This window comes from Engraulis encrasicolus, chromosome 10, assembly GCF_034702125.1.
Source record: "Engraulis encrasicolus isolate BLACKSEA-1 chromosome 10, IST_EnEncr_1.0, whole genome shotgun sequence".
Taxonomy (NCBI): Eukaryota; Metazoa; Chordata; class Actinopteri; order Clupeiformes; family Engraulidae; genus Engraulis; species Engraulis encrasicolus.
This window is the reverse complement of record NC_085866.1, coordinates 15,126,023-15,140,225: the sequence shown is the minus strand read 5'-3', so window position 1 is coordinate 15,140,225 and position 14,203 is coordinate 15,126,023. Positions and strand designations below refer to the sequence as shown.

The 14,203-nt window shown below is 39.1% G+C and overlaps 1 protein-coding gene across 1 annotated transcript; it reads right to left on the bottom strand.

The window, feature by feature from the left end:
• Window positions 1-243: 243 nt before the first annotated feature.
• On the bottom strand, window positions 244-13,388 carry LOC134456678 (nuclear GTPase SLIP-GC-like). The gene is made up of 18 exons (XM_063208132.1): window positions 13,058-13,388; window positions 10,692-11,303; window positions 10,009-10,114; window positions 8,556-8,778; window positions 8,249-8,461; window positions 6,760-6,954; window positions 5,660-5,838; window positions 4,467-4,506; window positions 4,303-4,380; window positions 4,133-4,214; window positions 3,879-4,000; window positions 3,606-3,785; window positions 3,335-3,492; window positions 2,408-2,537; window positions 1,602-1,710; window positions 1,381-1,514; window positions 1,204-1,288; window positions 244-713 (listed from the first exon to the last, which is right to left on the bottom strand). The coding sequence occupies exons 1-18, from the start codon at window positions 13,119-13,121 to the stop codon at window positions 619-621; spliced, it is 2,805 nt and encodes a 934-aa protein (XP_063064202.1). The 5' UTR covers window positions 13,122-13,388; the 3' UTR covers window positions 244-618.
• Window positions 13,389-14,203: the final 815 nt, after the last annotated feature.

Below are 14,203 nucleotides of genomic sequence, written 5' to 3'. Positions count from 1 at the left end.
AGGGGTTAGCAATTCTTGCTACATTTTGTTTCACAGAGCCCCTCGAGAGATAAGGACCTTTAACCCATAATAGCCTAGGTTTTATTTATTTATTCATTTATTTTGCAGGTCCTGTGTTTTACAGATAAATGGCTCAAGGATCTGTGAAAGTTTTAATTTTTTCCAACACTACGGTCAAAATATATGCATGAAGTATGTTTTTTTAGGAACATTTAAAATAATAACAGGAATCTTTGTTGATGACTACAGTAAAAATGTGTAACAAACATTTATTTAGCAAAACAAAGTAAAAAAAGCACATTTATCATGGTTTTCAGTATGTCTGTTATCACGATGCCCCTACCTGGCATGACTTCCCCTAAAATAGCAACAGAGGTAAAATGCATTTTAAGAGTAAGATTCCCCACTTAGGCAGATTAACTAACCACCTCCCCTTAAAAATCAATTTTCAGCAAATCATCACATTCACCCAAACAAATAACCATAAATGTAAAATATCTATTACATGGCCCTTCACACCACACCAATACAAGTTTGGCTTTGCAATCCCTCATGTACATCTGCAACAAGTGTACGCCATGACAAATGCATTTAGTACCACACTCAGTGGATCATCATTTAGATTGTCCTCAGTCTTACACAAGGTCTGGAGTCCCCTGCTGCAGACAATTGAGAGTATAATTCCTCCATCTTCTTAATTTCACTGCTGACATCTACAACAAAGAATACATTCTTTTTAAAAATATATTTTTCCACCTTTATGACTTTATTTAGGACAAGACAGTCAGAGAAGGAACCGGGAACAGGGAAGGATCGGCAAAGGACCCAGGCCGGAATCGAGTCCGGGTTGCCAGCGTACAGTAGCAGCACAGTGCCCAACCATGAGAGCCACGGCAGGGCCAAAATAAATAATGGTATATTCTGGATGGAGAGTGTTTTACTGAATTCATGCTGAAGACAACAAGGCACTTTCTTTGCACTTTTTTCCACCCCCCCCCCCCTCTTTTTTATTTTTATTTTTTAATCTTTTTGAGGACACAAAAACACAACAATTTTTACTCTTTATAGGCTTCAAACCTATAATAAGACGTAATAAACTAATCTTGAATCTTGAATCTTGTAATTTTACCATTCATCAAACTATAAAGGGCATTTCAGTTCAATGTAATATATAAATAAGTATTTGTAGAGATCGTAACTTACCCATGCTGAAAGTGGAGAGTGATTCAGATAATGCATTTGCCATGGCTTTCTGCAGTGTATTTCTGAAATCTGACTCTATCTGGTCCTTATGAAAAAGAAAGGGGAGTATTTGTTCAGCAATCAGTTATGTTGTCATTTATAACATAGAATCTTTAAGAAAAATATAAACTTACAAACCATGAATTGTTTGAACAAGGACAACATCTCTGTCTTTGCCTTGTTGAACATAGTTTCCTTTTTCTTCTCTACATATTCCAGCAGCACTTTTGTCTTCGTTATCATAGACCTTGTTCCAATTTTTGCATGAGCCTCTGCAACAAAAACAAGCAATATGTATGTCAGAAAAAAAACAGTAAACTATTAATCCTTGAATGAATCCTTATTCTGATAAGTCTTACCTTCATAGGCAGGAATCATCTCTTTTTTAATGGTATTTTCGATTGATGCGTACATATCTTTCTTTGTCTTCAAAATTAATCCACGCGCCCTCTCCTTCAGCTTGGTTTCCTGCCGATATTAAATCAAGAATCAGCTGTAAATGATACTTTACATATTACCCTACATTAAATGAACACCTACTGATGAAACATGGATATCAGGGAACATCCATCGCCTTAATTTAGACTCAACCATATAAGTGGTCCAGTAGCCCGGCTCCCAATTTAGAGTTGACCATTCCATGAGCATAATAGGTGATATTAACCTTGAAAGGTGATTGTAACCCTGAAGAATCTCAAATTTACCCATTTTGTTTTTCATAATTTTTTCTTGTCATAAACCATTTACGGTATGTTGACTTATTTGATGATATTATTCTGATTATTTTGTGTACATATAGTCCTTATAATGTCAAGGTCAAGGTCTTTTTTCTCTTCTGAACACCTCAACCATACGTTTGTCCTTGTCAGGCAGCTCCAAGCCAAGTAAAACATGCCCTTTATTCCTGACAAGGTTTCCTCATCATATTCTATTAGTTGGGAACATATTTCCAAATCAAATCGTGTATCAATTTATAAGTCTACGTGCCAGGTCCAGAACTATTTTTTTTTTAAATTTGGGAGCTGGTGGAGTACATGTGCACTGCATAATGCTTTGCTTTTTCAGGCACCTCTTGGCATCAGTACAACACGTTGTCTCAGTTAATTACAATTGACAATTGTTTTTGATGTATCATCATCACACATTGACGATTAATTGAATTTACCTCCTTTTCAATAAAGTGCAGAATGTGATCCATTGCTTCTGGCTTGCTGTAGCCATCTCTTACGTTGATGGAGCAGATGCTGAATTCATTGATCTTCTCCTGTACAGACTGCCCGGTTTTCCCCTTATTTCTGTGCACATTAAATGTAACGAGTGTCACAACAGAAGCCCCTACATTCATGTTTGTTTGTTTGTTTGTAAGTTAGCGTTGCGTGTGTGTTTGTCCACCAGAGGGCGGAGGTGCGCTATCTGAGCGTTTATATAGTTGAGTTTTATCTTGCTCTGGTGTTATGTCTGTCATACTGCTATTCCTTTTACATAGGCTACAGGCCTACTGTTTAGTTTAATTTGCTGCTGTGCCTTTTAACCTTCTGTTTTACTACTGCAACATCAAGTGTCCCTGGGTACATTGAAAGGTGCTACAAATAAATACATATTATTATCAAACATGTATATTAGTGGGTAGTATGCTTGAGGAAGTTATTGCACACAAGGGTTAGCTTATGGCACCAAATTATTCATTATTTTCTTTCTAAAACGACTGGTTCCAATACTTTTGCTGTCCAACAATTGCCGTGGTCAAATACAGACTGATGAATCCAGATATTTTTGACACATCTAGATGTAAATACCAGTAAATAAAAGCTAACATTCTCAACTCTTGTCCCATAGTCACCGTTTGGTCTTAAAGTTAAATGTCTTCATTGAACAAAAATCTGCCTTTCTGTTCCTGTGCTTCAAGAGGGGACTGTATATGACCATATAATGGCAATTAGGTGAAGCCAGATCCAATCAACTTAAACTTAAGCAGCTTACTACAGTAGGCCTACACCTCCAGGATGCAAACATTTCTTGACACGCTACAGTAAGAACACATAAACTGAGGTGGTGGAAGTACAAGGAGTTAAGTTACCAGGTTAATACATACAAGAATAAGGTGTTGAACTCCTCCTTGATGCTGTTTCGCATAACTGCAGCCAAAGCCTTGTTAACGTCTCTTGTTTCTCCATCATTTGACCTGATATAGCCTTTGTTCCTGCACAAGGCTGACAGAGTCTGGTGGAAACCACGTCCATTCTTTCCATCCTTTCATGAGGATTAAAAAAAAATACTTGGTCATTGAGTTGGGTAAAGCATGATACAGGTAGATCTGTATGATTTTTAGAGTTATAGTCATACAATTTGCCTAAAATACTTACAGGTATTTTCACTTGATGGTGTGCTATGGCAACACATTTTTCTGCTGCCTTCCGAACTCCCTCTGAGATGCATTCCTCCAGCTGATACAGGCATGGACTTAACCGATCCATTCTCAAACACAGCAATTCAGCCTCCAGGTTCTTTGATAGCTCGGTGCGCAGTTTGGACCTATCTACATTCTAAAAGAAAAGTAGAAGATCTTGCATTCTTTCATCTCAAATCCAGGACAAATTACTATGCAACACAACACTTCCAACTCTTGGGAAACGCACCATTTCTCGGGAGGCTTGAAAGAGGTGCAGGATCCCAATGGCACTTGACAAAAACTGTGAGGCCATCTTTCTGGTGTAACTGTCGTAAAAGGTCTTCAGTCCCTCTCTCAGGCATGGTATCTCTTATGATTTCAAAGATAGCAAAGAGAAAATGTCTATACCAATGAATATAAAGAATGGATGCATAACTATGTGTATAATGTGTAAAATACTGTATGTGTTGATGCCTAGTACTGCTGTGTCTGTGTCTTTACCTGTGTCTTTTTGTTCCAGATATTCTTTTGACAAAAACTCATGTGAACTCACAGTAAACACTCTTGGTTGGATGTTATAATTCTTAAAACAAACAAAGAAAATTCCATCAGATCTTCCACACCATAATCATAAATACTTACATTTAGAGTTGCAGAAAATACTTTGATACCTCACATGCCTTTCTCCCCACTCGATCCTTGGCCTTGTTATTCCTGTGTAGAATACACTCCCGTATTCTCTCAGATTTCTAGAAAATCAGGACAACACCAGAGGTGTATCATCTATTATATAAAATTAGTAATATGCAAATTTATCAAATGCTTTTTCACTTACATTGCTGACTTTGAGATCTTCATCTGTCAGGTCCTCTGATCTAAGAGTAAAATATGTTATTGGTGTAATTTACTCATATATAGGCTATACGTATATACCTGTGCAGTACAGGCCAAAAGTATGGACTCACCTTCTCAGTTAATTAATTCTCTTTATTTTTGTGGCTTTTTAAAGAACATAATACATTTTCAGAGAGGGCATTATTTCTGTGCATGAACACATGTATACATTTTCGCTTAACAAAAAAATGAAAATACATAAAAAATAAAAACAATTATTTAAAAAATATCACAAAATGCCAAACAGTGACGTCAACACAGCAAAACTGAGGGTCCCACATGTTTCAACAATCTTATTTTTCTGTCTATTTTCAAGTAAAAATACGAGTGCATTTTAATTTATACAAGCAATACAAGACAGATTTTCTTGATCTGATAATAGGTCACTTGGTCAGCATAGCTGGTTATCTAAGTGAAACAGTGATACAAAAAGTAAAAGTAGAAGTGAAAAACCCTGCCACAGATTCCCTCCAACACAGGTTTGACCTCTCCAAGTAACTGGCTGTGACTCAATATCATATCAAGAAAATGTCTGTAAAATGCTTGTATTGGCAAGTGTTTAAAACTAGGTTTTATGTCTCAAAATTCCAGTTCTACAATTCTAATGAGTTATTGTTATTGAGTTCAATTAGGATTGACATGACTGTCTGGGCATAAGCTTATTGAAATGTGTGGGGACATCAGTTGTGCCGTGTCGACGTCAGGTGGATAGACAGCTGTCATTGCTGTTGGACAACAGCTAGAATGATATTTGTTGGTAAGTACGTAATTCTCCATGTGTTCATGCACAGTTTTGATGCCCTGCATGAAAATACACAATGAAAATCCACGGAAATAAAGAGAATGCATAAATGAGAAGGTGAGTCCATACTTTTGGCCTGTACTGTACATCATCTACAGTTTGTAGCTTCTAAATTTTGAAATGCAATAATAATGCTTGTATACAAATGGTGGACAGAACAGGTGGACAGTTGGCTCAAATACTAATTAAGTATTTGCATTTGTAAATATTTATTAACAGAAATTGTACTTTCACTCCACTTCATTTGAAATGTGAGCATGAAGTTCATTATACACTGCATGAAAAATCGGATTGGTCAGCCATTCCCTGCCACTCCCTGTGGCAGAAATTACCTCATATAAGACTGTGCCTCCATTTTATCACTTTTAGTGCAGATGAATGCAATGCTGATGCATTCTCCTCCCTGCTCCATGTCTGTCATATTGGTGTCGAGAATCTCCCAGGCAGCTTTGTCAGATACGGCCCGATTGATATCACTCACTATCCACACAGCTGTACACTCCTTCAGCATCTAAAGACAAAGAGATGATTTGAAGAGTACTAAGATATAATTCAAAATACATGTCAGTACAAAAGAATACATATATCATTTCATTAGTAAAAAATATTTCAGAGGTACAGTAACTGTCACAAGTTTTGTAACTGTGGCTGTCAAGTCTTGCCATAGCAGTTTATCTCTGGAAATTGAGATTAATTCACTGACCATATGCATATTATATAGGGACACCACATGCATGGCCTAATGGTTAGGTCTTATTGGGTACCACAGAAAGTCTTGGAACAGAAGTCTCACTCACAGTACTCTTCTATTCCTGAATTTCCCCTCGGGGATCAATAAAGTTACTCTACTCTACTCTCACAATACATTTCCGATTTTCTTACGAGGTGGTTTGGTTGCAATTCCACTCCATGTGGGGGCGCTTGATTTTTGCGTACAGAATGAATGGGGTTCCACGAAAGTGCCCTAATCTCAGGATATACTTTTTGTGTGGTAATAATTGGGTGAAGGTAGATATGGCGTTCGCGCCTTTGTATTAGAAATTTTGTTCGATTCGTAATTCCACACGCAATTCTTCACACTGTGTAGTAATAATTATAATGCTGTTTTCAAAAGAGGGTCCCTGTGAGACTGGCCTGGGCATAGTCACCCTGGTGCACCCCTGGCCGAGTAGGAAGCTTTATGCTTTTCCTCCAGTGGCTCTTCTCACAGAGTCTGTTCCGAACATCTATTCCCAGCACCCCCCCCCCCCTCACACACACACACACACACACACACACCCCACCCCCATTGCACCGTCGAAACATGTCAGAAAAGGATAAATGTTTATTATGTCTGAAACAAAAGAAAACCAAGGAAACATCACAGCTGATTACATATTGTTCAACTTCTCTAGAACAGTGCTGAGAAGGCAATTATAATCACTGTATTTACCTCTTTCCACATCTCATCTCTTGTCTGATTGTAATCTCCATTTCCAGGAAGGTCAACAAGCACAATGTTCTCCGGAAGTTCTTTATTTCTGGGAACTTCAATGTTTACAGATTTTACAATTGGCCAGTAGAGTTTCCCAAAGTCATCCTCACAATGCCTAATGTAGGGTCTGATTTCTTTACAGAGAGCCCGGGCCTGTTTATAGATGACATAAGGAACCACAGGTTTGAGAGGAATAATGACAACAAATCCTAAATACAGTGAGAGGATTTGTGTCGAAATTGGTCATACAACACGGTCTGATCTTTCTGAAAATCACAAGAAGGCGCAAACAGTGTCTGCTTTAACTAATACCACTCAAATAGTTATATGTTATCATTATTTCTACTGACCATAAGATGTAAGGGAGGAATATGTAAGGATTCTTCAAAAGCTTATTAGAGAAGATTAGACAAACACAATATGAGACATTTCAAAGTCAATCACTCGGGTGTTGCTTTTAGCTGCCCTGTCCAATGGAAAACGGACACCAGTTAAGAATTATGTCTTAACCCATTGGCGCCTAAGGCACCTGCAAAAAAGGGTGCTGAATGCCTGAGCCCTTCTTAAGAAAAGCTGACCTCAGCCTATGAAAACCTAAATATCTCAGCTTCTGAAGCACATAAAAATATGCACTAAGTTGCATTTTAACACTAAGACACTCATCTTTCATTAGAATGTGTTCATTCATCTCAAACAGAGAATTTTAATAAAGTTGTCTCAAATCTCAAATGAGCCTGAATGTTGCGTAAGGCATCAATGGGTAAATGGACAGGCACTGTCTGATGTGCCCCATGCCTTGGTCAAAATATACCTCTTAAGACCTAAGATCAAGAGTCATCGATTTGTATAACTCTCTGAAGGATTGCAAAAGCATTTCTATGTTTAACTTGTGATTTTTTCGCACACCTTAGCTGGCAGGTGCATAGGTGGACGCATGGGTCACTAACCAAACAAATTGCAAGACATCAAAATGGTCTGTGTGCGGGAGTTTAAACAGTTTGTCTGTTACAAAACCGCTTCTAAAAGTCTTGATGTTCACAAATGCATGGTCAGAGAAAGACAGTTTAGTAGTGGTGCTTCTGTCCCAAGTGATGATAGCCCTGCAAAATTACTCCAAGGGCATAACAGAGTGAGGTTATAAAGTAATCCTAGAGAGTCAGCTGAAGATCACTGAAACTTGCACCAAATTGTTCTTCATTTTTATCACAGGCATCACACATCAAAACTAAGTACCAAGGGGAAAACATCATTAATCCTCTCTTTACTGTTTCAGAACCATTTGAAGGCACGCAGAAAACGCTGTATTTTGCTTTCACCCTCTACGATTATCAACTTTTTACTGTTCCCCATAAGTAAAAGTGTAAAGCTCAAAACCTTTGTAGGCCTACAACACAACAGACAGCCACAAAATGCAGTGCTATAAGAACTGCATTGTGTTGTAACTTACCTGAGAATTTGAGAAAGATTTGTTACCCGATCTCAGAAGGTTGATAATTTTACAATCATTGTATCTCAGAAGCTCATTATAGCTTTTTCTACTTGCATTCTGGCCACACAATGCTTTAATCTTTCCTTCTGCCATCTTGCAAATGTTTTCATTCCTCTCCTCCTTGGGCTCTTCCAGATAACTAAGCAGGCTTTTCAGCTCTTTGCGCCATTCCTACAAATTAGCAAAGAAAGTTTTGATATTACCAATAAGATACTGAGTAAGTATGATTCAAAATAGGAATAGTAATAATATAATATAATTAAACCTCTTCTGAGATGAAATCAATAGTCGCTCTGTAGTCGTTTTCCTCAGTCTTGGCTTCCACCTGTATGATTACTGATGTACAGGCTTCCACTGACCCTGTTGGTAGCAGGTCAGGCTCTCCCAGGATGGCATTTAGCAGGGAGCTTTTCCCACAACCTGTTGGACCAAACACTCCAACGGTAGTTTTCTGTGTTGGTATCTTTTGCAAGTCTGAGATACTGGCACTGTGTACAAACAGACGGCATCAATAGCAACACTGTTTAAAAACATAGAAAGTCTAGAATTTTCCAGCATTCAGAGTGCATTTAGCATTTAGAAATGCTAGCTAGCATTTTGGAAAAATATGCAGATACCAGATCGGTCAAAGCCAGAAAAGGAAAATGTAATGACAGGACAAATAAGGGGACCATGACCTTGGATCAAAAAAGCATAAGTAATGTTCAAGCCCAAGGGCAGATCAAGATTGAGAACAAGATTCAGTCCAGATTGAGAACAAATATGAAGTGAGGTCAAGTTTAGCTTAATTGATCAGGGGTGCATTTCCCGATACTGATGGATCTTGGGTTTAAATGCAACGTTAAAATTGATTCTATGAACGTTCTTATATTTTCTACACCTGTTTCCCAAACTAACATCATTGTCTGTGAATGCGAGTGCACAGCAACTAAGAGCATTCTTAAGGGCCGCTGTCTACACCTGTGGTGCTGAAAGTTAACACTGGGTATTTCTCAAAGTGAAGTGTCCTAACCTTGTTAGGAAGAGTAACGCCCATTTCCCCAAGGTGTATCCAATTATTAATTACACTTAAAACTAGTTATTGGATAGGGCATTATACATCCTAGCAAGGCTACAAATGAAGCATTTTGGGCATTGCGGTTAAACTGCCAGTATAAAAAAAAATGTCAGGTTTACATGTCTCCCTCAATGCCTTGTGGAAAATGCTCAATCCATTTTTTACTCTCAGTCTCGTCCTGCAAACACTATAAGATGCTTTGTGACTGTACATGGAACCTTGCCATCACAGATAAAATTGAGCTAAGTGGGTCTCCTCTCTTGGCTTGGAAGAAAATGTAGTTCTTTTCCATGCTTGGAGTGGTTATAAGACCAGTATAGAGACTGCTGACCCTATTTGCAAAGTATTTTCCCTGTAAGCTTTTCAGTAAAGAGAATAAGCAAGAAAGTGGGGTGTTTCCTACTTCATGTGAAGACTTCAATTGGACATGCACCTTACGACAGCAATAACCATCCCTGAATTTGAGCATGCTTGCAATTGAAACTGTGAACCTGACTGAATGGCCAGGCAGAGGCAAATAAAGAATACATTAAGTCTAAGAGAGGATACATAAGACACACAAAGAAGAGAGATATCAGAAACTGATGAAAGACAGGAGGTAAGAAAGACTCTGGGCTGTTAAAGTTGCCTATTGCTTATTTGTACGGAAGCAGGCACATACCTAATATAGTCAGTAAGTGTTGTGCTGCCATGGTCCTTGAGTTTCTTCTGAAGTTTACTTTGAACCTGTACCATAACTCCTTGTCCTTGCTGTATGATCTCTGCGTCTGTAAGCATTAAAATACATATGTAAGCTATCTCTAAGATCAGTTAAATAATGTGGTTTATGATGGAAAGAATACATTTACACATTTGTGTAATGTTTTAGTGTGATGCATGCAACTCTACACACTCTGCAAAATCAACTCTAAACACAGAGTAAGAAGAAATGAGAGATGCATTACGTTCAGTATGTCTTATTGTTATTAAGCTTAAATTTAAACCCTTCAAAGAGACCAAAAGGGCTTCACTACCCCATGGGATTGGGAGGCCTGAAGCATTCTTTTTCATTGGTTGTAAACATTATTTGATTTTGGGCAGCAGTATGGACTTCAACATGACAACAAGCCTCTACCTCCTTCTAGAACATTCCAAAAATCAAACTGGTTTCCACCCATTTCAAGCGGCCACTGGTAAGTTTATACGTTATAAGTGTTTTAAGTCATACGTTAAGTCTTGACACTGGAATACTGAAGTGCAGTTGTAATGAATTATCAGAACAAGTATTGTTACCTGTATACAAGACTATTTTTCAGTTGAGAAATATGTTTAACATGAATACGTATATTAAATTGATTTTCTCACCGTCTTCTACTCTCTTTCTTTTCTGGCTGTGTTTGATTCCTGCCTGAAGTAAGGTCCCTGGTGGAACGTCTGTCCTCAGATAACAGCCCCCATTTTTCTCTATCATACGGTCAACAATCTCAAAGAGATTGACCACCGAACTCTGGTGAAATGTGTAAAGTCTCATCTCACAATCTCTTAACATCTGACCAAAAGAATCATCTCTTTCAGCAAGGAAAAAATCAGGGTTGCATTGTGCACTTCGGACAGTGGGAAGCAGAATGGTGTACTTCAGGGCATCCTTGTTAAGCTCACGCAGTATGGATTCCACCTGGTCTCTGTTTTCCTCTAAGAAGTTCTCTGGCTGCAGCACAAGGACGAAGGCATGAGGCCCCGGAGCAGACAGGTCCATGCACTCTTTTGCTCTAGCTGTGAGCTGTATGTCATTTGAATGAAACAGGTCAGGAGGGTTGATGATGGTGACGACTCGGTCACCAACCTGACCTCTGACTCGCTCACTGGCTTCTTCCAGAGAGTCTTCAAGACCTTCCGTTTGCAAAGCATCTCTCCCAAGAATGAGGTTTCCCATTTGAGCATTGTCCAGCTTATTGTCCCCCAGCAATACAATCCTCACTGCAAGACATGTTTTCATATAGCATTATGTAAGATTATGATAAGAGTATCAAAAAGTGAAATTATAACATAGGCATACCTTTTGGTGTGTCACATTTAAAATAAACTTATACACTACACCAGTGGTTCTTAACCTTTTTTTCTGAATGCACCCCCTTAGCTGTTCCCAAGACAAGCCTTGCACCCCCATCCCAAATGTCTACACGTGTATACGCACCAAAAAAATGATTTAAGTGATTAATTACAATGATTCTTACTTCAGACATTGACCAATACTTAAATGAATTTACATGACGAAAACATTTTTAAATTTGGTCTTAATTTGGCCTAATTATAATGTTTGGAAGCAGAATTTTGGTCACAACCTCAACACAAACAAAATTCCGCGCACCCCCTGAAATCTCTGGCGCACCCCCAGGGGGTGCCCGCACCCCAGGTTAAGAACCACTGCACTACACCTACAGAAAAAAACATTAATCATCCACGTTTCTGTCATTCACAATCTAGTACCTATAGCACTATAAAATCTGTCATTGTAGGTATGGTGGCCTAACAGAACCCTAATGTAACGCAATTTAAATGTGTGCCAACCCCACCTTGTGCCAACTTGCCTACAAATGCTCAACATGCACAAAATCACATAGATGGAAATAACGAATTATCAATCAAGGATGTATGTGCCTAATTTTAGCTGTGATGTAAACCTTTTAGAATATCCTAGTTTTGGGGTTTTAAAGCAAGGTATATCATGACACTCAAACTGAAAAGTCCCCTATTTAGCCCAACTTTCAGAGAAGTGCTTCTGCCCTCTCAGACTCACTATACACACGTGTGTGCAGAAGTGACAGTGGTTTCTACAGTCACATTGATGCTGCAAGATGTCTTCAGTAGCCTTTCTCACCGGCGAGTGTCCCTGTTAAATTTTCGCCATTCTGATTCACACGCCTAGGGGGCGCCCCCCGCACTGGACGGGTCTCTTTGAAAGAGAAAGTAACCACGCGCCAACGCCAATTCAGTAGCCTACCGTTTTTAAATGTGTCCTGATTTATTCAGTTCCGGTTTAACGGATTGGGGTATCAAACTGAATTTTCGGCTGCAAGAGCCCTGGTCTAAGTTTAGTCGACGCACACACAAAAATAGTCTACCACACAAGTTCAACACATCTGCACAGTATGAAGCAGACATCCCAAGTCTCCCTGAAGTTCAGCCTGAACTGTTCAGGGAGTCTCCCTGATATTGATAGCGGCTCCCCAATGCCCGCGAGTCAGATAAAATATCCCTGCTTTTAGACTGTGCATTGCAAGTTATTTTTTTCCCAATTGGCAATGCGGGAGAGGACAGAGATAGATAATGACTCGCGGCATGCGTGGAATAGTTTTGCGCGAGCACACACTAGTAGGACACCCTACAAAAATCCCTGGAAAAATAGTAGGCCAGATGTTCTATGCAGACTGGACGATATAAAGGACATAAACATATACGTGTTTTGACACTAATGCCGTTTTAATTGTCGAGGGTCGATAAGCATCTCGGAGATGGGATGTCTGACAATGTTTGACAGTCTGTCCAAATATAGATAAACGGATATAGGCTACACGCATATTCTCCCCCCCCCCCCCATTTAACACAACAGAAATCCAAGCGAAAACCACAATGCATACGACCTAGCCTAGATTTCCACGGTGAGTAAGATCATCAAGGACGTTACCGTGGCATTACTTAATTTAAAATAAGATAAATGTCACATAGCCTACATTTTGGTGGTGCATTCATGGTCCGTCGAGTCTGGCGTGCTTTGCTTTCCATTTCAACTCGCATTGTCTAGAATATTCCTACAGAAGACATCTTAATTAAACCGGAGTTCAGCCATCAACTGTCTTGGATAAGATTGATTGACATGAATTGCTTCCTTGATGCTCAAAGGTAAAATATGAGCGTAAAGAACATTCCGTCTTGACGCGTTGGGCGTGGTTGCCGTTTCCTGCCATCTGTTGTTTGGTGGAAGGCGCAAGTAAAAGGTGGAGTTTAAAAATCGTAGTACCAGACAGAAAGTACAGTGCAAAACCAGGAAGTTTTGCAAATAGGAATCAGCAGAGCCATCTAATAACAGAGTTGCGCAAACCGGGGACCAGGAAGTCGGTTGGTGATGTGATTCACGTTGATTAAAATGTTTCTTAACAGTAAACTTCTGTTCTTGGAAACTAAGACAGAACCATCACATACCAAACAAAGATTAAGTACAAACACATTACATGACCTTTACCACATTTTCTGTGTTATACCGCCACCTCCTGGAACTAAGTAACTTCTAATAGAACTAAAGTCAATGGGGATTTCCATGTTAACTCTCCGTGAGGCTCCATGAGAGCCGCCATTGCTGTGGAAAGATTGGTCCATAGAGGTCTATGGGAGTGGCGTAACTCTGATATTAGATGGCTCTGGGAATCAGGACGCTCATCACTTAGAATCTGGGAGTAGATGTTGTTTACTCTTGGACACCAAAAACTGATCTGCTTTCGTGGGCAACACCAGCTGCTGCAATTCTGTTCACCAGCATACCATAGACAATGGGAAAAAAACACACACAGATATCTTCAATAGGCTACTTTGTGAATTATTACGGAAATGAAAACAACCCCTGGTGATCATAGATTTCTTGACTGATGAAATAACCTATAATAAGTATGCCTACCCTTAAAGTTCAAATTGTAGAAGCACCTGAATTCAAAACTGTAGGCCTAGGTCTAATGTAGAGACAAACCTTTAAAGTGCTTATGTGGAGGTACCTACCTGAAGATGTAGCCTAGGCTACTCTAAAAATGCCCTCATGATTTTATTGTTTTTCATCATGGAGTGGAATCAGATCATACATCTGATCATGTCTACTAAGCAGTTTTATG

Coding starts and splice junctions, on each gene's coding strand:
- LOC134456678 (XM_063208132.1), bottom strand. CDS start 13,121: ATGCGAGTTGAAATGGAAAGCAAAGCACGCCAGACTCGACGGACCATG. Junction 4,507..5,659: donor GAGGCACAGTCTTATATGAG/GTAATTTCTGCC, acceptor TTTTACTCTTAG/ATCAGAGGACCTGACAGATG. Junction 4,215..4,302: donor TGGGGAGAAAGGCATGTGAG/GTATCAAAGTAT, acceptor GTTTGTTTTAAG/AATTATAACATCCAACCAAG.